The 23,468-nt window shown below is 41.1% G+C and overlaps 1 protein-coding gene across 2 annotated transcripts in view; it reads right to left on the bottom strand.

Annotated features, from left to right (window-relative positions):
* dscama (Down syndrome cell adhesion molecule a) overlaps positions 1-22,892 on the bottom strand; it is a 75,664-nt gene extending 52,772 nt beyond the window's left edge. The window contains exons 1-3 of one of the 2 annotated variants that reach the window (XM_043229312.1): positions 22,271-22,892; positions 3,121-3,438; positions 2,019-2,165 (exon numbers count right to left, since the gene is read on the bottom strand). In XM_043229312.1, coding sequence (XP_043085247.1) covers positions 2,019-2,165; positions 3,121-3,438; positions 22,271-22,313 — 508 coding nt within the window. In that variant the 5' untranslated portion in view covers positions 22,314-22,892. The remainder of the gene's footprint in view (positions 1-2,018; positions 2,166-3,120; positions 3,439-22,270) is intronic. The other variant, XM_043229313.1, reaches the window with a different exon arrangement.
* Positions 22,893-23,468: the final 576 nt, after the last annotated feature.

Raw genomic sequence — 23,468 nt, 5'->3', positions numbered from 1 at the left:
GCCAGAGGTCTCAGTGCGAGGCATGTGTGTGGAATGCTAAGGACTCTCTAAAGCGCCTGTAGCGGTTTGTTCTGTGGCTCACCGCTGCATAACACAGCCGCCTGCAACCAGATCTTCCCAGAATCCCCCGCGACTAAAACACCTGTGTAATACCAAATAGTACTTCAGCCATGAAACCAGAGCTAGTGGTGCTTGTTAAGCCAAGGATTACTGGTATTATTGCCGATAATTTGCGTTTTTCACAATCTCTAACCATCAAAGTGTATTTTATCTCACACTTTTTATAATATGGACTTTAAGGAAGACAAATGCATCCCCACTCAGACTTGCAATGTTTACCTTTTACACAATAAAATGGCAGAAAATCATAAAAACAAATGATATTAAAAGATTATTTAAAATTTGAACAAATTCTAAATTTGTATCTCTGTATTTTGATCAGATAAATGCAGCCTTGATGAGCATAAAAAAAACATTAAAACTCTTACTGATCCTAAACTTAGACATAATAAGGCATATATCAAAAAGTACAAATCTCACAGTTGTGGAATTCTAACATTTGAAAACAAAAATGTTTCACTACCCAATGGAATCCAAATGCACTAGACAAAAATACAGATAGAAATAAATATTTTATAACAAAAAAGTGTACAGCAGCTTCACTCTTCCTCATGTGAGATCCCATAGAAAGCTTTTTTATTTATAGAGTAGCGCAGAAGAATAGGTTTTAGAAAATTTTAGTGGGGCCATTAGCAAATGTACGCCAAATGCACATACAGAGATTCCTTGAAAATGCCCTCGACAGCGTAGCGAAAGTATTTCACGTGCAGTGAACTGTGTTTAAACTGTTGTTTGCAGGAATATAGCTTTACCTATGAAATATTTAGCACAGAAAAGAGGCGCAGACAAGCGGCAAGCTAATGTTTTGTGACAGCCGCTATTAAATGACAGACATCTGTCAGATTCATTGCGCACTTTCTCTGTTCTACGCTGAAATAGAGCCGTCTTGGCCTCCGACATTCATATAGGAATATAATGTTCATGCAAATTGAGATTGAGCATTATATGTGCGATGTTTGAAGAATTTAAATACTGTAATTTAGACTGCAGGCGAACATTTGTCACATTACTCCCTGAAGATGGATAAAAGATTCATTGGTGTCTTTTGCTCGAACAGAAAAACGCGACACATCTATGGAAAATGTCCCCGCTCGCTCTCCAGTCTAAACGACTTCTGATTCTTTATTGAATTTGCTAAATGCCCCATAAAACGAGCCGACGGCCCTGAGGGAAAGAAACAGTTGTGTAGACGAGTGTTCCATTTAGCTGATACGGATTTTCAAAACCGCGCTGCCTCTGGAAGGGAAGTAGGTCAGTACAGTGGATCTCAGTGACATGACTGCCACCGTCCACTTCTTCAGGATTAGACAGACGTGAGCCGAGAGAGGAGCTCTTTATAAGAGCGTTACTGTGACAGCATGCCAAGTTAGAGACTAATAAATCTCCCGTTGTCAGCAACAGGACAAGAAACGACTTAAAGATGTGGATGTGTTTTCAAGAGCAAAAGCAAGGGCCGTGACTGGCTAAAATTCATTTTAAAATCGAGGAGCGTGTATAAAATCACACATTGTTGATCTTTACCCGGCGTCGTATCGCAAATCAGTCTGACTTTTTTTCTTGCGTGGATCATAAAAGTTTTGAAAAGCATCCAGGCCAATATAAGTAAGTAAACGAGGGCAGGATCTGTACAGGTCCACAAAAGCACCATGAAAGCATGATAAAAGGTTTTAAGTGACTCATGTACTATATTCCAAGTCTTCTGAAGCCGTACAATTACTTTGAGTGGATGCAACCTCAAATCAAATGGCAGAATTGACGTCAAACACATTTTGCCTTCATTACATGGAAACAAGTCGTTTACGCAAATGGTTTGGAGCAACATGGGAGGATATTGGTGAATTGTTTCTTTAAAGTAACATAATATGGCATGTTCAGTTCAAAAGCCTCCAGTGTCCTACCTGAGACGAGTGGTACGGTGTCTCTCTCCCATGACACAACAGTGATGTAGTTCTCCACTGAGGAAGGAATAATGCACTTGAAGACCGCTACGCTGCCTCTCATCGCGGTCTGGTCCGCCACACGAACCGTATAGGGCTCTCGTAAGACTGAAGAGAAAGAGTTTGTGGATTAATACTTTAATTGTCATTGTCTGAAAAAATAAGTAGTGTTTTTAATACTTAGCTTAATAGCTTAATATGCAGACAAGTAGTCTTTCACCAAAATAGCTAACCTCCATGGCACTATTAAAGCTTTGTTTTATTTTTTTGAGAATCCGACTAGTCCAGCATAGCAACACTGGCTCAGCCTATGATATGAGTTTGGGGGCGGGACTATCTGTTTGACTGGCCAATGACGGACAGCAGGAGTCAAACCTGTCTGAAAACAGTCATTAGTTTTGCAGTTTGGTTTGATGGCACTAGCGGTACAGAAATTACACGATTTTAAAGTGACCTGAGAAGCAAAGTGGAAAAATCTGGATTGGACAAAAATGTGCGTAGTGCAGGAGTCATCAGTATTTTCACAGAAAAAAGAAAGACTGTAAATTTGAATTGTGCACATACGCATTTATAAAAATGTCATTCTGTCAACCTCTACACTCACAAACAATATTTAGACACACATTCAAGGTTTATTTGAGCTAAAAAAAAATAAATTCACACTAATAATCACAAACAGTCTTAATGTGAGGCATATTTGTTAGTTTACTACAAATCATTTTCATCTATTTAAATTATATAATAACCATATTTTTAAATAGCTTAGAATCAGCATAGCATAATAATTATAACAAATTCATTCATTTAAAAACTTTAAATAAAATCTTCATTTAGTTTAATGTAAGATGCTAGAAAACTAATTAGATTTATTGATGACAAATAAACCAGATTACTGTTTGTGCAGTTTATTAGTACAGAAATCTCACTTGTCTCATTTATGTGTGATTATATGTCACATTATATTTTATTTTTAGTTAAGTGTGTATTTTATTACTTTTAAAGTATGCGCAATTCAAAGCAAACAGGCGGTTATTAAAATCTGTAAATATCTTTAAACACTCACCGGCCTTAATATGAACATCTTGGCTTCTAATTTTCCCTGAAGGATTTTCCGCTGTGCAATAGTAAGTGTTGTCGTGGATCACTTTGCTAAAGCTGGACGGAGGAAAGTGGAAGATCTGGAGAGTGCCGTTTGGATGGACATGGCGGATCCCTGGGACGTTGTAGCTCTCCTCGCCGGTGGCCAGATACCAGCGCAGGGTAGCGGGCGGCACCGCTGCTGCAGGACAGGGAACCAGAGTCCCCGTGGTGCTGGCGAACACTACCTCTTGCAGAGATGCATTGACAAAATACAAGCTGGAATGTAGGTCTTCACTGAGAACTGCAGGAGACAGAAGAGGACACGGGGTAAGTGCTTCTGAAGCTCATCAGAAAGCAACACTTCTCTGTATGAAAGAACTAACAGCTTGTTTGTCACAGCTGGTCTGCACATCTCCGGGGATGAATTACTTTAACAGCTCATACATTTATTAAAACAGTTGGTCTTGGCACTTTTTAATTTCAGGGTTCGGAATCATACATGCTCACATCAACTGAATGCTTGCAGACTGCACGTGAATGTACTGTACTAATCTTTCAAGTAAAACTGACGTAGGTTGTACTGGAAATGTAGCCAGCAAGGCCAAATTCAGCCTCATTTCTCCACTGGGACTTTTAAAAGAGATGGAGAATGAGTCCTGAACCTTGTTTTAATGAAACCACATCGTTTCTCATGTATTTTAATACTTTATATTAATTCAATATGTTTTTAATGCCATTGGCAATGTTGCAACACAGTAATGCCAGTAAAGCCCTTTTAAATTTAAATGGATTTCTTACATTTTCTGATGGACATGCTGGCCATCAAAACCAATTTTTTTGTGCCCTGGGGTATTTTATAGATAATGGAGCTCAGTTCTGGGACATGGATAAAGCTACTATTGTCTAAAAGCACATCAAAAATAAAATATTTATACCCATACTCTAGCTAGTTGATTCACCAAGACAAAAACACAGATAAATGGAAACAGAATATAAGTGGAATCAAAAAGTCAAGCTACTTCTTATCCATTTAACTGGTTCTAGTCAAAATCTACTCTCAATCATCATTGTACCAGCATCTTTTTACAGGTCAGAGAGTTGATAAGACAAAGAGAGATATAAAAAACATTTTCATATTTTATATTTATTAAACTTTTTTTTTTTTAATTTATCTGTCTGCATTTAGCACATGCCTTTCAACATTTAACATGAAACCGACAATTTTTTTTTTCTCACACAAAACATAAGATCTGTTGATAATCCAGAGCAAAGTATCAGTGTAGGATCAAAAGAACTTTAGATCTTAAGAATCATCATTAAATATTAAAAGACTTTATGTCAATACTGAGATTTTACAGTGATACCCTGCAGCATTTTAACAGATATTTTATGCACTACCACTGTATATAATTCCATAAAAACATTATTATTACTATAAAAGTCTAGATCAAAAATAATAAAAAAGTAAATGCTCTGATTTATTTAATCTAATATTTCTCATAAGTACTTTTAATACAATAGTACTTATTAAATATCCCTGACCAAAAAAAGTCACATAAGTATAATATATAATAAGGGGGACAAAATTATAGATTTTTTTTTTAGGCAGTGGCTATTTGCTCTTTAAGTGTAAATAGTGATAGAGGCTACTTACACTAAGTGCAAATAGCTACAGATTCTATTTACACAATGTTAAAATAGCAGGATTTTATGTTATTTATACTACTCGTTGCAAATAGTGGCAATAATCTGCACCTCAGTATTGTAGTACATTATAAAAAAGTATGCGATAATTGTATTAATTGTAAATTTAAATTTTAATCCAAATTGGGACAACAAAGCCCTCCCTACAGCTAACTTTTTAATTATTTCCTTCTGCTTTTCTGATGTGATTTGAAAAGGCAGAAGAAAAAAAATCGGATTTCAAACTGGGTCAATCGCGTTAAAAAGAGTATTACATCTGTTTTACCATCTGCACCACTGGAGCTGACAACAGACTTTTGTGATGTTGACTTTCCCAGTCACATGTTGGTGGGCGGAGTTAGTGTAAATAGCCTCTGCCAACAAGACAGGCTCTTTGCACTTAGTATAAACGGACGATATGTTTATTATATGCCAAAAATCAGATATTAAGTAAAGATCATGTTCCATGAATATATTTTTGATGGGATATATCGTCCTATCCTAAAAGGCCATACATCAACGGAAAGCATATTTTTTCAGCTTTCAGCATTTAAATTGAGATACAATTTAAAAATATAGAACCTAAAGGTTAAAAAATTAAAACAATAATGGTAGTCGTCTTACTTAGCAATACATATTACTAATAGAAATTAAGTTTTTATACATTTATGGTAGGAACCTATTTTGAAAATATCTTCAAGGAACATGATCACACATGATTCTGCTGAGGTTATGAACAAAACGACCAATCAGAGGTGTTCAGATCATCGCTCAAATGTCATTATATTCTTCATTCACTCGCCAACTGAAACCTTGTTCTGGTGCATTCTCTGCAGATGTGTGTATGAATCTGTAACATATTAATTTCATAGTGTAAACAGCTTCAGTGATTTTAATGGGAGTTTTTGAACTAGACTGTGAGTCAAAATGTTCTTTGAAAATGTAAATGTTTTTTGCTCTCTTTCTGTGCAATGAACGTGTTATGATAAACGTTTTTATACGCATTAACTTTCAGTGTTTCGCATTAAATATGAAATCTGTCGCATTAAATACGAAATCTGATGTCTCTTAATTAAACAGACAGGTTTTCGTGCATTTTTGTGTTAGATTACATTATTAGGTAACTTCGGCCATCACCCACTATAGATCAACATAATGTATAACAGTGAGGATCAAGATATTTGTGTGATATAGTAATTAATGCGTTTGTAATGTTTTGAATATAAAAAGTCAAAGAAATTAAACAGATGTGCTTCTGTGGCTACTCTGTGTCACCAATTAGGAGTACATTTTTTAATTTATTTTCTATAATGTTAAATACATTTTACAATAGTATCTCCAATTTTTTATGCATCTGTCTAATGAAAAAACATAATATATGCAGCTACCACAAAGATCTTCAGCACAAAGCAGCCCGCTCCCTCAGACACAAGAGGAAAGCATAAAGAAGCCAGCAGCTGTTATCCAGACGTGAAGCATGTGATTTAGCACCTCAGACATCATGCAATAAAGCTTGTGCGTGGATGCACTGATGGACTCCTCATCTATGAAAATCTGCACGGTCAGCATCTGTTAATCTGATTCAAAATCAGATAGTAAAACCCAGCGCATGCTTAGCGACGTCGTCTGAATCATTCCGCTCTCAATTATCTAAACGATAGGAGCGACCAGACAAGACTCTTCAAATATGAATTGAATGAATTTATAATTAATCTGGCTTTTTCCGAAAGCGCTGCAGGCCGTTTGATTAACAGCGATTCTTATCTGCCTGAAATAATGGACGGAGCGCTTTCTTTGTCGCTGCTTGTTTCTGTCCTTCAGAGCCGATCATTGTAAATTCCCGCTGAGAGAGTGTCTAACGCGCTGTCCCTCTGTGGCCCTGTCTGGGCTTGACTCAGGGTGATATTTATGGGGTGAGCATGTGACAGCTCAAGGGCAGAGACCATTTTAAAGTCAAGCTGATCTAAGGGCAGGGTGGTCAGACGAGTGCACGTTTTGCTTTAACAATCTACGCAATTACAATGAAGCTCTGGCTGACATTTGACAATGCATATAATGAAAACATAAAATAAAATATTTGCATTTAAATTATAGCGTTTAAATAATGTATATTTAATATATAAAATATATGCATTTAAATAAGAATCACCTATATAAATAAATAAAATATATATTATAAAAAAATACAAGTAAAATAAATATTTTCAAAGAAACTTAAAAAGATAAATATTAAAAAGAAATTCACCCCATTACATTAAATGTCACCAAAAGGGACTTTAAATTAAATTAGATTAAATAAAGTTTAAATAAAGTAAATAAAATATTATTTATTTTCATATTTCACAGTGCTTTTAAAGCTTTATTAAACGTCATTGTAACAAAAGAGAAAATAAATATTTTTAAGTCAAACTACATTTAAAAAATATATAACAAATTTTATTTAAAAAAACAAACAAACCTGATTTTATTTAATAGTAAACAATGCTCCTTAAGGCAATTTATATTTTTAGATTTTACAATGCAGTTTTATTTAAGTATTGTGAAAGTCACTTTTATATATGAGTCTGACAGTTTGAAATGAGGAACATTTGAGCAGAATGACAATTGCATTCAGGGCGGCAGAAATATGGGTTTGTCTTTTGAAAACACATTAGCGTTTGTCCACTGATAGTGTGTAACCAGCCATCACGGGACTCTTTTTAAAACTAGCCAGGCGATTTATTTAAGTAATGTGCGATCAATATTTACTCTGCAAACCGCAAGGGTGGCTCGGGTATTAACCCTTGCAAACCTTCAGCCACAATAAACCCAAGCATAAAGATGTTGCAGCACTAAAGCTATCAGATGTTTCCCATGGTAATTTAATGTACACTACGGTACTCAATTATTGCCATATTCATACAGCATATGCATATACAGGTATTACCATTTTTAACTAAAAAACATTTTCTTTATTCGGAAATGTTTTGGCTCTCATATAAATACAAATGCATGTTAAAAATACCATTTTCTGTATTTTAAAATTGAAATATACCCTGGCCTGTTCAAAACTGCATCAAATATTCAAATATGTTTTGGTGATGTGAATATTTTAGTCATGAATTTTGCAGATATATTATTCACAAAAATAAAAAATGTTATTACCATAGTCCATAGTACCATGATATTTGATAACCATAGTACATTTTAGAAAGCAAAGTATAAAGTATATATATATATATATATATATATATATATATATATATATATATATATATATATATATATATATATATATATATATATATATATAATTTTATTATTTGAGTGTTTTAATTAGATCTGCATAATTTGGAAAAACATGCTGCGTCATTCTATTCGAAACCTGCATATTTAGCAAAATGAATAATTTCCAGACAGATTAAATATTTTTGTGATGAATTACTGTGTGCAATTCTTAAAAACAAACTAAATTCTAAACGTACACGCAGGTTTAAAGGGACAAGTTTTCTAAATCCGAGGCCGCGTTAGAATGTCTTTAAATGGTGCAAAGCGTAAAATCAGCAGCAGCTCTCTGAGGAGGAAATCTTGGCTCCGGTGTGGGTGGATGGGTCACTCTGTTGGCTGCAGGCCCACTGTGTCTGCGCTGTTGTCTGTGCAGCAGATAGGAGGGGTGTTTCCCCCCCGCGGGCTGCGGAACCTTGACGGAACGTCACGGGCTCAAGGTAATTAAGGCAGAGAGTGCAGGGGAGCCCGGGAACAGCAGCCGGGAGAGTCAGAAATCCAGTCCCTGCCCTGGGGCTACAGCGAGCCTGGCGTCAAGGAGCTGTAGCGGAGCACCGCAATTTAACCAGCTTGCAATTTGCTCTCATGAATATTAAGCACAACCCAGCCGTGTCTGGGTTAATGGACCCCCGCTCATTGCCAATATGTAAAGCCGAAGAAAACCCCTAGATGCCGAGGGAAGGGTGAGAGCGGGAGCGGCGCGAATCCCACCGGAAAAGCGAAGTTTCTTGTGTTTTTTTTTTTCTCATCTCTTAAGTGAGATGATTTGAATATCATCTGAATAATGTCAGAGCAAACGTTCGTTTAGAGCCTCCCTGGTGGTGAGAAGGAGATCAAACGGCCTCCGTGGATCTACATCAATTACGAGAGCCGCCGCCGCTGATGTCTGAATCTAAAGCGCCGCTGACTCGGATGATGAGGGAACAAACGCGAAGCAGAGCTAAACGAGTCGAGGCTGCTCACGCTGGGCTGACGTCCCCTCGTCTCCCGGAGACACGTGTACTACAACAACTCATACCGAACGTGCATTCCCAACTCCAACAAATCTATGCTACACTTCAATAAACAACTAACCAAATGACTGATTTATTGAAAATATATAATATAATATAATATATCATTTCTAATTATAATAATAACAGATCATTGGGGTACCTCTTACAAGAAAATACCACTTTCGAGTACAAAAAATCCATTCACATCTGCAAAAATGACTAAAACGCCAGACCAGTAGGTGGCGATGCAATTTTGTGAAGAAACACTTTGCGTCTGCGGACAAGCTGCAGACTGAACATGTAATGTCACCATTTAACAAATTCACGTTTTTGTAGTTTACACAGAAACAATAATAGCACTGTTTTCAAAAACATAAACATCGAAAAGCAATTTCAAAACCAGTTTGTCGCGCAGTTAAACGGGGCAAAACGTTTTTCGTTTGTGTACATGCCCCCTCAGTCTTTTGACTTTCAAATTCAAAATTTTCACATTTGATTCAATGTGTTGCCACTTCAATGTATTGCGAGTGAAAAGTCCTTAGTTTCAAAGTACATTCTACACCGGTTGTGTTCAAACATGCAATATACCTTACTAAGTCTTTCCATATTGGGAAAACAGCACAAACATGTTGATGACTCATCCTGCATCACACGAATATTTGTCCAATCAAAACCCTTCCAGAGCGTCCCTCCCCCTTCACTTTTGAAAATAAGGGTTGATGCCATTGGCTTTCTCAGTGCGTTCTTCAGCCACACTATACAACCCTAAAATGCACGTCACATGAATTCATGCAGGTATAAACAGCCATAGATTAAGTATTTTGGTTCCCTATAAATGTCAGACTACAATGCTATATCATGCCCAATTCATATGTATTCTTAGGTGGCGAATTTAAACAGACTTAGATGTGGTTCTTTTTCTACGAATTTGCCACCTCGTGAAACAAATACGATTTTTCACAATTTGCATAGGTAATGATTTCTAGTGAATTTTATTGCCTATCTATATACTTATACACGTTTAATGTCCCAAACTACCTGTCAAACTGTTTTTTTTTGGCTAATCGCCACATCTATCCCCACCAAACCAAACATATCAGACCATAAAACGTTGGCAAATCCAACCACGCGGAAAGCAAAGAGCGTTTCCTGAACAGATTAAAAAAAAAAAAAAAGTCACAGAGACAAGTGTGATTTACTCAGGGAACCTATTTCCTCTAAAATCAAGTGTTTATGGCTCAAGACAAAGAGCAGCTCCACGGTGAAGACAGTGAGGAATCACGCCATCTTTATCTGTCAGATAAATTACCCATGGGAGCGTCAGCGGTGAAAAAACTGAAAAAAAAACAAAAAAAAAACGAAGATGGGTAATTATCAATTCAACACTGTAAGATAACACGAAAAGGTAATTTTGGGCAACCTGAAAAAAAACAGATCTGAACTACTAACAGTCAAAAACATGACTAGTTTAACTAGTAATGAGCATATTATTATTATTATTATGGTATCTATATAATTTCAGCATTTTTATTTATAAGTATATTGATTGGTTCGCCACTAGTCTGAATACGTTTTACTGTAATTAATTAGATGTCTTTATCGTTTTTGTTTTGTTAAACAGCTTACAGTACCCCAGTGTCTCAGTTCCTGCCCTCTTCCAAACATGTGCATGTGCTAATATTTGGGCGCGAGTCTCAGGTCAGCTCTTCTCCTCTCCTCTTTGGCTGCACGGCAGAAAGCTCGCGCCCCTGCGCTCTGACGCAGCCAAGCAGATGTAAATGTATTCAGAGCATTTAGTGCTCAGGATTAATCGAATTATAATTTAATCATCTGATCAAACAGCAATTAGCATAATCACTTCTGGGGACGGGCCGATAGAGAATGCAATGGAAACAGAACAGACCTGAGGCGAGAGCAGCTTTAATGAGACATTTGCTAGGATCTCCGCAAATGTTACACATTTCTGGCTGTTGAAATTCTGCCCAATTTTTTGTCTGCTTTGCTACACGGACACATTCGGTGATCAAACAGACCCTGTTAACTCATGGACAAAAATCAAGGATGTAAGCGCATATCCAGGACTGAGGGGACCAGATTTAACCCATTTTCTCCACTAATTCTTTACAGAAGGGAATCATAATACATTTTTTTACAGGGCCACAACCACCTTAGGTTATAGATGATAATTTAATTTCAATTTGTTGCACTACTGTAAATTATAAAACCTATTTGAAGGCTCGTATGAATATTGGAGGCTACTTCAAATGTGTATTTATTTGATATTTATTTAGGTTAAAAAATATGCTGGTTAGCAATTAATTTGGACTGTAAAAGAATTAAGTAACATATTCGCTGTAAATATTATTAACACTTTATTAATACTTTTAGACAGTTTAAATGACCTGATTTGAGATAAACTATTATTATTAAATATTAAATATCACTAATATAAGATATTATTTAGTTCAGATCGAAATCATTAACTTGACAGCGCTGTTGTTGTTTTATATTTGGAAACATTCATTTAAAAATAAAAATATATAAAATAAGTTATATCTAGAAAGCATTATTTAAGAACTAACATTGTGAATGGTTGCATTAAATTGTTTTAATGCATTGATATAACCTAAAATATTATATTTATCTATATTATTTAATATACGTTATATATTATCACATACATTAAACACAGACACTGTATTTCAGTAAACATGTACATGTATTTTTTTAAAATGTAAAGATTTAATATCTTCATAGATAGACAGAAAGATAGATAGATAGATAGATAAAGATAGATAAATATAAACTGAAATGACTAGAGTGTAAATATATATAAGGACAGGTGTAAACAAGACCTCAGCAAGATCCATAGTTCATGATCAAGACTCACCAAAACCAACCTCTAGCATTTATTTCTTCCACAACAACAGATTAAAAAGCTGCACTGATAGGAAGAACTAGCTGTTTAAGATGGTCACAGCGGCTGGAGGAAGAGGTTTGTGCTAAAGTCATCAAGCTTCTTTACTAAAAAAAAAAAAAAAAAGCCTGAAAGTCCTCATCAGTGGAAAATACGAACAAGCTTTTTCTGCCAAGTCATCAAAGCAGGAAATAAATACACATTACGGCCACCAGCACAGGGCCGTCTGTCAGGCATATTTCCTGCTGATTGACAATAAGCCGTGCTGATGGAAAATATGAACGCTGATCAGCCTTACTGCTGGCTAAACAGTTAGTACAAGCAGATCATCAAAATGCCATTATGCCAAACGACTCCTAGAATTACTGATACGCTGGAGAAAGAGCTACTGGGTTGAGTGGCGCTGTGTGTGTGTGTGTGTGTGTGTGTGAGTGTGTGTGATTCTGACTCACACCACATAACTGTTTATGTCTATTTCTAAAGCACACTGTGCATTCCTGTGGCACAGCTTTAACCTTCCCAACAACTGACATTATAACTAGAAATAGATTAAAACGCACTGCCTCCGTACAAAAAAGATTAAACGGAAACATTTTTTTTAAACCCTTGTTTTGACCGCAAAGGTTTTTGTTTTGTTTTATTATGGGAAAATGACTCTAAAACAAAATTAATGGTAAATAACTTATTTAATTTACATTTAAATAATTTTTCTGATCTGTGAAAAATTATTGGAGTGTGTAATATAAACCTTTTTTTCTTATTGTATCATCTATGGCAAGGTTTGCAATATATATTTAGTTAATATAATATATTTTGGAGGCAAAATTGTTACTAAGTTGATAATTGATATACATTTTACAATGGAAAATAAAACACACAGATTTCGTTGTTTATTTTTAACAAAAAATAATCTAAAATTCAAAAGGTGTTATTTATTTAACAAAAGAAATGATAAAAAAGAATAAATCTTAATAACATTTCAACTGCATACATATCTTGAAGGTTTCATCATTAAAGTGAATAATGATCCTAAAAATCTTTAAGGGCTAATATGTTGCTAATTTATACGATATATATGATAAATCATAACCGTTCCTTCTTCAGGGAGCGAGGGTTACATACGTAACCGAGGCGTTCCCTTTCAGTCGGTCACTCCGAGTCACGTCGGATGACCGACGAATTGGGATCCTACCAAAACGCCATGGACGCTGCCTCTTCCAGTGTCCTGTGGGAGCCCACAAGCCCCCTCAGTCTATCGGCGTAGGCCGGGGCTCAACCACAAGAAGCCAGCTACTTTTGTAACACTACCCATTCGTAAGACTGGAACACTGGGAAACGTCCCACGTTCTAGTGAACAGGGACGTGCGGAAGTCCAGCCTTCCCGTAGGAGGTCTCGGAACGAATACGCATATGGACAGTATTTCAGTTTGCATATGGAAAATTGGAGGTGATTGAACCCTCTTAGACGGGCAGAAGGTCTGCCGGGGAAACACGGGGCTCTAAGGCTATGCCGTGGAAATACACACATAAAGTCCTCTTGGGGTACTTTACATGGCTCCCAGCCCTCACCGGTTCTCACGGATTCATCGAGAGGGCCTGGCGCCGGATGCTCCGCAACATCTGGCTGCCGAGGGGAATGGAGGAGCTCGACAGGGTCTACTGTATGGACGCTCTGGAGCGGTTAACAAGCCGACCGAAACCGGGCCTCTCAGTGCTTCTACCAGTTTGAGGTGAGAACACAGGAGGATACCGGTTCCACACGTAGGCTATAGAATCTAGCAATCATGTTGGGGGGTCGCCCAGCCCGCAGCTCTACAATCTGTCAGCGAGGTGCCACGAGCCACCGCCCAGGGCGATGCAACACTTGCTGAGTGTGCCCCGCAACCTGAAGGGGGCAGGGCATACCCTGTGCTTGGTACGCTAGGGTAATGGCGTCCACTATCCAGTGAGCCATCCTCTGCTTGGAGGCGGCACTCCCCCTTCTGCCGGCCTCTGTGACAAGCGAGAGCTGGACTGAGGTCCTGAAGCTTTGTGTCCGGTCAACGTAGCATCGGAGTGCTCGGACGGGACAAGCAACGTCAGGGCTGGGTCTGCCTCCTCCAGGGCAGCGCTTGAAGGTTCACCACCTGGTCTCTGAAGGGGGTAGTGGGAACCTTGGGCACGTAGCCGGGCCGTGGCCTCAGTGGTACCTGGGAATCCGCGAGCCCAAACTGTAGGCACGAATCGTCGACCGAAAAAGCCTGCAGGTCCCCTACCCTCTTGATGGAGGCCAATGCGAGCAGGAGCAATGTCTTCATAGATAAAAGAACTTTAGCACAACTGCTGGCAAGGGTTCAAGCGGAGCCTACTGCAGTGCTGTCAGCACTACAGACAGGTCCCAAGAGGGTACTGTTGGGAGCCGTGGAGGATTCAACCTCCTGGCTTCCCTCAGGAACCTGATAATCCGGCCATGCTTACCCACAGACCTCCCATCTATGAGGTCATGATTTGCAGCGATTGCAGCCATGTAGACTTTAAGGGTGGAGGAGACAGCCTTCGCTCCAACCCTTGCTGCAAGAAGATAAGCACGACTGATAGGGCAATTCCGGGGTCTTCACCCTGAGAAGAACACCACTCGACGAACAGGCTCTACTTCAAGGCATAGGCCTGTCTCGTGGGACGGCACTCTAGCCGAAGAAATGGTGTCGACTACCTCTTGAGGTAGGTCACCTAGAGCCTCCGCATCCCATCCAGGGACCAGACATGGAGTTTCCAGAGGTCTGGACGCGGGTGCCAAAAGTGCCCCATCTCTGAGTCAGAAGATCCTTCCTCAGAGGATCGGCCAAGGAGGGCTGTCGCGAGGAGCACAAGTTCTGGGAACCAAGTCTTCACCAGTAGGGTGCTACTAGCAAGACCTGCTCCTAGTCCTCCTGACCTTGCACAGTGTCTGTGCAAGAAGGCTCACTGGGGAAATACATACTTGCAAAGGCCCCGCAGCCAGCTGTGTGCCAGTGGGCAATGGGAAGTCTCTGGAGAGGCAAACAGGTCTACCTGAGTGGCTGGAAGCGTTCCCAATCAGCTGAACCGCCCGGGGATGGAGTCTCCATTCTCCGGGTAGTGCAGCTTCGCGACAGCTCGTCGGCTGCCTGGTTGCACACTCCTGGAATGTGAATGGCGAAGCGACCTCAGAACTTCCGACTCCATAGGAGGAGGAGGTGGTGGGCTAGTTGCGACATACGACGGAGCGTAGACCACCTTGTTGGTTGATGTACGCAGCGGTCAGTATGTTGTCTGTGCGGACTAGTACATGCTGGCCTCGAAGGCAGTTCTCGAGACTGCCTAGGGCGAGATGTACTGCCAGCAACTTTAGGCAGTTGATGTGCCATTGCAGTTGAGGGCCCGTCAAACCCCTGACACTGCATGCCCGTTGTGCGTGGCCCCTCAGCGGTGGTGGAGGCATCCGTGAAACCACAGCATACCTGGAGACCTTCTCAGGGGCACTCGGCCGAAGGAACGAGGTCTGACCACGGGGTGAAGGTTTTGGCGGCAGGGCGGTGTTATTTGAACCCGGTGAGTGCCACTTTGCCACGCCCACCTCGGGACTCGATCGTGTAGCCAATGTTGAAGCGGTCTCATATGGATTAGTCCCAGCGGCATCACTGTGGCCGCGGCTGCCATATGCCCCAGGAGCCTCTGAAAATATTTCAGTGGGACCGCCATCCTGCTCTTGAACATATTGAAGCAGTTCAACACCGGTGGCACGCTCCTCTGTGAGGTGTACCATCTGATCGATCGAATCCAGCTCCATCCCCAAGAAAAGAGATCCTCTGCGTTGGACAGAGTTTGCTCTTCTCCTGGTTGACCTGAAACCCCAACTGGCTGAGGTGCTGTAGCACCAGATCCCTGTGTTCGCACAACTGAGCCCGGGACTGAGCCAGTCATCCAGTTGGTTGAGAACGCGAACGCCTTACTCTCTCAGTGGAGCAAGGGCTGCTTCGCGACTTGCATGAAGGCGCGTGGCGACAGGGAGAGCCGAAGGGTAGGACTTGTACTGATATGCTCGACCTTGAACGCCAACCTCAGGAATGGCCTGTGGCATGGAAGAATCGACACATGAAAGTACGTGTCCTTCAGGTCGATCGCTGCAACCAATCCTGGGGACGGACGCACTGAATAGGCGTTTCTGTGTCAACATCCTGAACAGGAGTGCTCGATTCAGGACTCACAGATCCAAGATTGGTCATAACCCACCGCCTTTCTTGGGCACTATGAAGTATGGGCTGTAAGCCCCGACCTCATATCGGCTGGAGGAAGCGGCTTTATCGTGCCTTCACTAGAAGGACAGCAATCTCCGCCCACAAGACAGGGGCACACGCATTGTTCACTGACATATAGCGGATCCCACTGAACTTGGGGGACGCCGGATGAACTGAATCATATAGCGAAGTCGAAGGGGTTCGCAGGAGCCACCGGGATAGCCTGGGAAGATTCAACCAGGCATCCCGAGACCGAACTAGCGGCTCGGCGGAACCACCGGCGCAGGCGATGGGGCAGCGAGGGGGAGTGCAGGGACCCGGCTCGGGCGTCTCGTGGCCGGTCCGAGCGGGGTCTGAGTGTGTGCAACTCTTACCTGCATCCCGCAGAAGTGAGGCGGGTAGGCTGTTGGTTCGTCCTCCCAGTCTTCCCACTGCTGCATATTAGCCCAAGGAGAGCGTGAGTGGCGCGGAACTGGCCCGCTCAACTCCTCGCTCTCCTGGGGACCCAGAGACAGAGAAACCGCCCTTGTCGAGGTTTTAGGTAGCGGCAACATTCTCTGCCCGGCAGAGCAGCTCCCTCCATCCCGGATCTGAGGGCCTCTTGCACCTGCAAAGCGTCCAGGTTTGGCAGGAGCCTGGACAGGCTGGGTGGCTGCCCTGCTGCCAGCTCCACGGTGCTGCCTAGATGGGGGCTGCTGCGTTGACTGCACGGGAGGCGGTGGCGGCAGCAGGGGCACCCTCGGCGACGAGCTGGCTGAGGTGGGCCGTCGGCGGCTGGGTGAAGGCAGCAGCTGCACGCCGAGGCAGGATGTTTCTTACCTCAGTCTGCTTCTGGGCAGCGGAGAACTGCTGGGCAAAGTTCTCCACTGCGTCGCCGAAGTGGCGGTCTGGGACATGGGGCATTCAAGGAGGCGTGTCTTGTCTACCTCGCGCATGTCGACCAGACACAGCCACAGATGGCGTTTCTGGACCACCGTAGTGGCCATCGCACAACCCAGAGACCGCGTTGTGACCTTTCGTCGCTCGTGGCGCGAGGTCCATCACGATACAGAGTTCTTTCAGAACTTCCAGGTCATGACCACCCCTGTGCAGATCCTTCAGTGCCTTGGCCTGATGAACCTGCAACAACGCCAAAGCGTGTACTGCAGACGCAGCTTGTCCACAGGCCGCACAAGGCACTGCCGTTCAGAGCCGACGAGTACCTGCAGGCCCGGGAGGAGCACAGGATCACCGCACTAAGCGGAAGCGGCATTGGGACACAGCTGCATCCCAACTGACCGCTCCACTGGGGCGATCACCGTAACTCCCTGGCTGTGCCACTGTCAAGGGTGGTGAAGGAGGAGGAGCCACTGGGGCAGTTTCTGGCAGTGAAAGGTGCTTTCCACATCCCAGTAAGCTCCTCATGCACTTCCGGGAAGAAAGGTACCAGGGTGGGGCCCTGAGAACCAGCGCAAGCCACCCTTAATACCAATCGTCCAGCCTCGAGAGCCGGGAAGCAGTGGAGGTTTCCACTTGATCCCGATCACCTCGACGGCCTGGGCAAGCATAGCCACCATTTCTAGATCTGTATCCAGTACATTCAACGCCTGGTAGACGCCCAGAGCAACCGGATCTTCACTTCCAGAAATGTCTGGCTCACCTTCCGATGCAGCGATTGACTTCTGATCATCAGGGAGCCCAAGAGGGTACAGCTGATACCCCACGTGAGGTCCAGACTGCCCCCTTTGCAGCTCCACTGGTTGCAGAGTTTAAGCTTTGTGTCACAACGAAATGGAGCCCACCTGTCTGCAGCCAGAATGAGAACCAAGTCGAGCAAACACAAGCTCCGCCTCCTTTTTCAAGGCGACAGAGCCCGCCCATCACTCCGAGATGACCATCTCCCCGCGAGAAATGATTCATCCACAACCGCCACCTCAGCGTGCTAAGCCCAGGCACACGAGGCAACGATTGTGACCATCACCTAACACCAGGTAACAACCGCATCCAGAAACACACGGGTGTCACGTAGTCTGAAGCAAGACCCACGCTGTCTTCCAAGGCCGCGTCGAGTTTGCCAGGCGTAACGTCGTCTTTAAAAAGACGCACCCGCGAATGCTCTTTAGTGCTGCGGCAACAGGGGATAGCCGTTTTGCGCACAAACAGGGGGTAGTGCAGCCTGATTGTGGCAATCCACTCGACGCAGGAAAGCGACCTCCGCTGAAGCGCCGTACTCCAACACTCGTAGATCGTCTTTGGAGCGGAACAGTCGCGCTTCGGCTCAAGCGAAAAGCTGAATATGCGCTGCACCCGCTAAAAAAGAATAAATCTTAATATCAGCGGCAGCTGCATACATATCTTGAAGGTTTCATCATTAAAGTGAATAATGACACTAAAAAATCTTTAAGGGCTAATATGTTGCTAATTTATACGATATATATGATAAATCATAAATATTATAGCTATTAAACTATCAATGCCAAACATCATTAAAAAAATTATTATGAAAAAAACCCTGGAAAAACATTTACATAAATAAAGTGAATAATGATTCATTTTCAACATATTTGAAAAACAAAAGAATACATTTGAAATTCTAATAAATTGGTTCATGCGTAGCCTATAATAACCACCATCATATAAAAACAACAAAAACATACGCCTGTTTGTCATTAAGCTTAACATTCATGCACATTTCAGGAGCTTTCATAAAAAAAAAAAAAAAAACCACAATGAATCCACCGCCTTCAGAACCGAAGCTGATTTTAAAACATCTCAAATGATTTGCAGAACAATATCCAGTTTGCTTTGCTTTCAGGACTGCAAACATGGCCTTGATTTCTCTCCAGCGGCACGCGGTCTTCAAACCCAGGCCTACAGTCGAGCAAAACAAATGGATATGCCCACACACTTTTGTCTGTTTGATCTGGACTCAGCTAAAAGCTCTCTTAAAAAGCATCTCATGGAAAGCGACAGCTGATTGGGCACTTTGCTCGACGCCGTGCTGTTTACCCGTGTCCATTTGAGTGTATGTCAGAGTTGGCCCCTAGCATCAGTTTACAAAAACAACATCGCACCTACTTTCCGCTCTGTCTGCGCGAGGACGCTTCTGTTGTTCCAATTACATTTGTGTGTTAATATGCACACAGTCTCGAGTGCTCTTCACCAACACAAGAGCCATTGAAAACAACTCGGCATGATTTTACATCCAAAAACATTCATTGTTCGGTATCAGGGCAGGGTTATTAGAGTTAACTAAAACTGAAACTAAAATAAAACCATTCAAAAAAAAATTGTTACTTGAACTTTAACTGATATAAAATAAAACGTGCTTTACATTTCAGAAACTTGCAACGTTTGACATTTGAATTCAGTTTAACTTGATGCACTACAATGTTAATGAATGAAAACTATATAGCTAAATAAGTGTTAAAAAAACTACTAAAACACAACTAAATTACTAAAATGAACAGTTTGAAAACGGTAGATGTTTGTTACTAGGATTAAATAATAATAAAAATTATTAATAGTGCCATTTTAGCTTGTAGATGGACGAAGACTAAAATAAAAATGAATGATAAATGATAAAGAAGCACAACAAAATGGCTACAACTAAAATGGAAAATATAAATACAAAGATTTATTTAAAATATTAATAAAACTGTAACAGTATCAAAAATGATACTAAAATAACATTATATCAGGGAGATGAGATGAGAAAACCAGTGTAAATATTATTAGGGTTAACATATATGAATTCATTGTTTTAAATGTGCATCTATAAGCTGAATCAGCACTAAAAAAAGATGAAAAAATTAATAAAATCTAAAAATGCATGTACAAAAAAAATGCTAAAAATGGCAAAAACGTGACAAAAATTAGAAAAACTGGAAAAAACTGAACATAAAATGACAAAGGAAAATATCAAACTAAAAACTGATACAAAATATTGTCACTGATAGTTAAAATAAAACTGTACCAGGGAGCTGAGCTTAGAAAAATGGTACAAAATAACAAAAAAACTGTATTATTTGTGCATCTACAAGCAAAAAACGACTAAAAGATGAACTAAGATTAAAACTGAAAATGTAAAAATAAAAAAGAAAATACAATATTACCAGGGAGCTGAGCTTAGAAAAATGCCGCAGATGTCTTTTATTAGGACAAAATGATACAAATGTACTCTATTAATTGTGCCTCTACAAGCTGAAAAGGGAAAAAAAAGGGATCCTGAAGAAACCGGGGAATTAATTTATCCGTCCCTTCCAGATAAAAATCCCAAACGGCTTGGCGAACAAGCACGCCTCGTTTTCCACAGCTAGTCATTACCGAAGCACTTCCGGGGTCACCTGTTCAGGAAGCTCCAAGGCCACTGCGCCAACATACATTTCAGGGGTTTCCATAGAGACCAGCGGAGAACTGGGCTGTGAGCTTAACCAAATCATGAAAGGCTCATTTTGTATGGCTTCTTTTCCCCTCTCTCTCTCTCTCTCTCTCTCTCTCTCTCTCTCTCCCCTACAAACACACACCCGCAAGAAACATGCTACACTGGCCAGAGAGAGAAAGAGAGAGAGGGAGGCTCACCGCACTGACACTGCATCAGAACACTGATCAATGGAGCCTCGGAGACCCACATACACACGGCCAGAACACGGCGGCACAAATGGGACCGTATTGATTCAAAGAGAAACACTTCAAATGCTTTTTAGAAATGCTCATTTGAACACAGCTGGCTAGACACGCAGCACTCAATCGGCCAAAACCCCAATCCCTCTGAAATGATAATCAATTTCATCGATACGCCATTAATTGAGGTTAAACGACTGTGTCCATTTCTGCCTTGCGGAAAAAACTGACAAAAGCTTGGGAAAAGATCATCGCGGAGCTCTTTGCGCTGCTCTCCCATCACCCTTTGTGCTAAAGCATCGCCGCGTCGCCTTATTTTTGTGCATCCTATCAATCGGCGGTCAGTCTATGTTGGAGTGACCTGGGTCCGATATTAACGTCCCAGTGCGTTACTCTGTTAAAACCACCTCAATGGCCCATTTTCTTCTCGCTTCCCCTCATAGCCCCCTCTCACTCTCTCTATTCCACCACAAACACACCCATCCTGATTTAGCCCAGCAACCAGCACCCACTCGCTGTCTCTCCATTTTAAAACCATCAACACACTCGCCTCCTGTCGAGCATTTGCGGTAGATTTTTTTTTTTTTTTTTTTTTTTTTAGAGGTCAATATGATTCGGACACCCACATGGGAGGAAAGAACGTTTGAATAAATGTTTCGTGAAAAGGTCACAGCGAAAGCATTCAGCGAAGTGCCAATTGAGTGACTGCGAGTTTTTTTTTTTTTTTTAATTCAATGCTTCAGTGCTTCTTCGTGAAACATGGCGGCTGTGTCACTATGCCACGATACAACAAATTTAAATTTCTATTTCTTATTCCTTGTGTGTTTTTAAGCTAATTTTCACATTCGTTTTCTTTGGTGCTCTTTTTAATTCGCAAAGCCGCTTAATTTCTTTAATTTTGCAAAATCGTGTATGTTTTTTTTTTTTTAAGCACATCAGCAGATCGATTTGTTATTTTAACGCTTAACATACAAATTCATCCAAGGTCATAAAAATAAAAGAAATAAAAGCAACAAAATGAGTCGCATCAAATCACATATGGTCTAGATTAATATTTTGGACAATTCTGATGCACTGTTTGACTAATAACGCATGCATGTTTGTTTAGCATTATGAGCTGTGAAATGTAATAAAGTGACTAATCATAAAACATATGATTTGAATGCTTATTAATGAGTTTGGTTCCTTCTGATTTACTTGCTTAAATTAATATGCGATATTTATAATTAACTGTTTGGGAAAAAATTGCATGCAATGAATGCATGGCACATGCACTAAAATTATATTTGTACACTAAAGCTGGCGTGAGACAGATTCAAATGCTCCACAATGCATTCTTTTTCAAGCATGCTTAAATGCAGGGCTCTGCTAATTAATTTCCATGAAGTTGCAACCTGCACAATAAGAATAAGAATAATAAAACAAAACACTACTCACCATTCAAAATGCACTGGAAAAAGATGATGGCCAATATCCACATGCCCCGCTCCTTTCAATCTCCAAACTAAGATTTTTCTTTGCCCACTGCACACTTTTCCTCCAGAATCAGCCGTTGCGCAGGAATATGGATATCTGTACTTAGTAGTTCCAGCGGAAGGGATGCATATGAAGCGTGCGCTCCGGGGCTGATTGTCTCAGAGCTGAGATCCAGCTGTGGCGCGACACGGCGAGCGAGCGAGCGAGGGAGCGAGCGAGCGGCGGGCAGGTGCGATGCTGAGTCAGAGCGCGCGCTTACTGAGGAGGGCACTGCGCACAGGTGTAGCCGCGTGCGAGGGAGAAAACCGCGGGAAAGTAAATCCACTCAATTATTAACGGCTCGAAATTAGAGCGCAAACTTTTTTGAAAGAAAGGAAAAGAACGGAAAAAAAGAAAGGAAAAAGAAAAGCTCTGAAACTCCAGCGCGTAAATGGATCGAGATGATGGCTGTTAGCTGTACTCAGAGCAACATCCCTCTTCACCGCCTCGCACCGTCCAGCAGTCAGCAAGCACGCGCATCTTCCCCTGCTGCACTGATCACTCCAGAGCTCAGCATCAGCACCAGAGCATCACACAACACAACCCCCCTCATTCTCTCTCTCTCTCTCTCTCTCTCTCTCTCTCTCTCCTCTGCAGCCTTAAAGGTGCAGGGGTGCTGCTCTTAAAGACAAAGTCCAAGCGCACCAAAAGCAACTCTAAGAAACCATGTGATCGTCACGCATATGCAGCATATTATAGAGGCGCTCGTGCGACGCTCGCGTTTATTTTCGAAAGCACGCGAACGTGGTTTTTAAACGATGGCTTGTGTGAGGGTCGTCGAAAAAAAAAAAAAAAAAAGGTCCGGAAAAAAGATAGAAAGTCTAATTTAAAGGAAGCCATTTTGTCATCATGTGACGAAAGAAAGGACCGTTTTAGACAATCACTGCGATGTGTCGTTAATTCTAAAAAAAAAACTAAAAGGTGTAGAAATTAACCAAGCAATTGCTAGAACATTTTTAAGGTAATTGCGAAAATAAGAATAAATAAATAAACTGCACTTCAGCAAGGACAATTTGAAGCCTGACATAGCTTTTCTCCCAAGAATATCGTTTTGGTTGCTGTGTATGTTTTGTAATATATATATATATATATATATATATATATATATATATATATATAT

This window comes from Puntigrus tetrazona, unplaced genomic scaffold (assembly GCF_018831695.1).
Source record: "Puntigrus tetrazona isolate hp1 unplaced genomic scaffold, ASM1883169v1 S000000002, whole genome shotgun sequence".
In the NCBI taxonomy this organism is placed as follows: Eukaryota; Metazoa; Chordata; class Actinopteri; order Cypriniformes; family Cyprinidae; genus Puntigrus; species Puntigrus tetrazona.
Note: the sequence above shows the minus strand (reverse complement) of the source record. Positions and strands in the feature narration are given on the sequence as shown.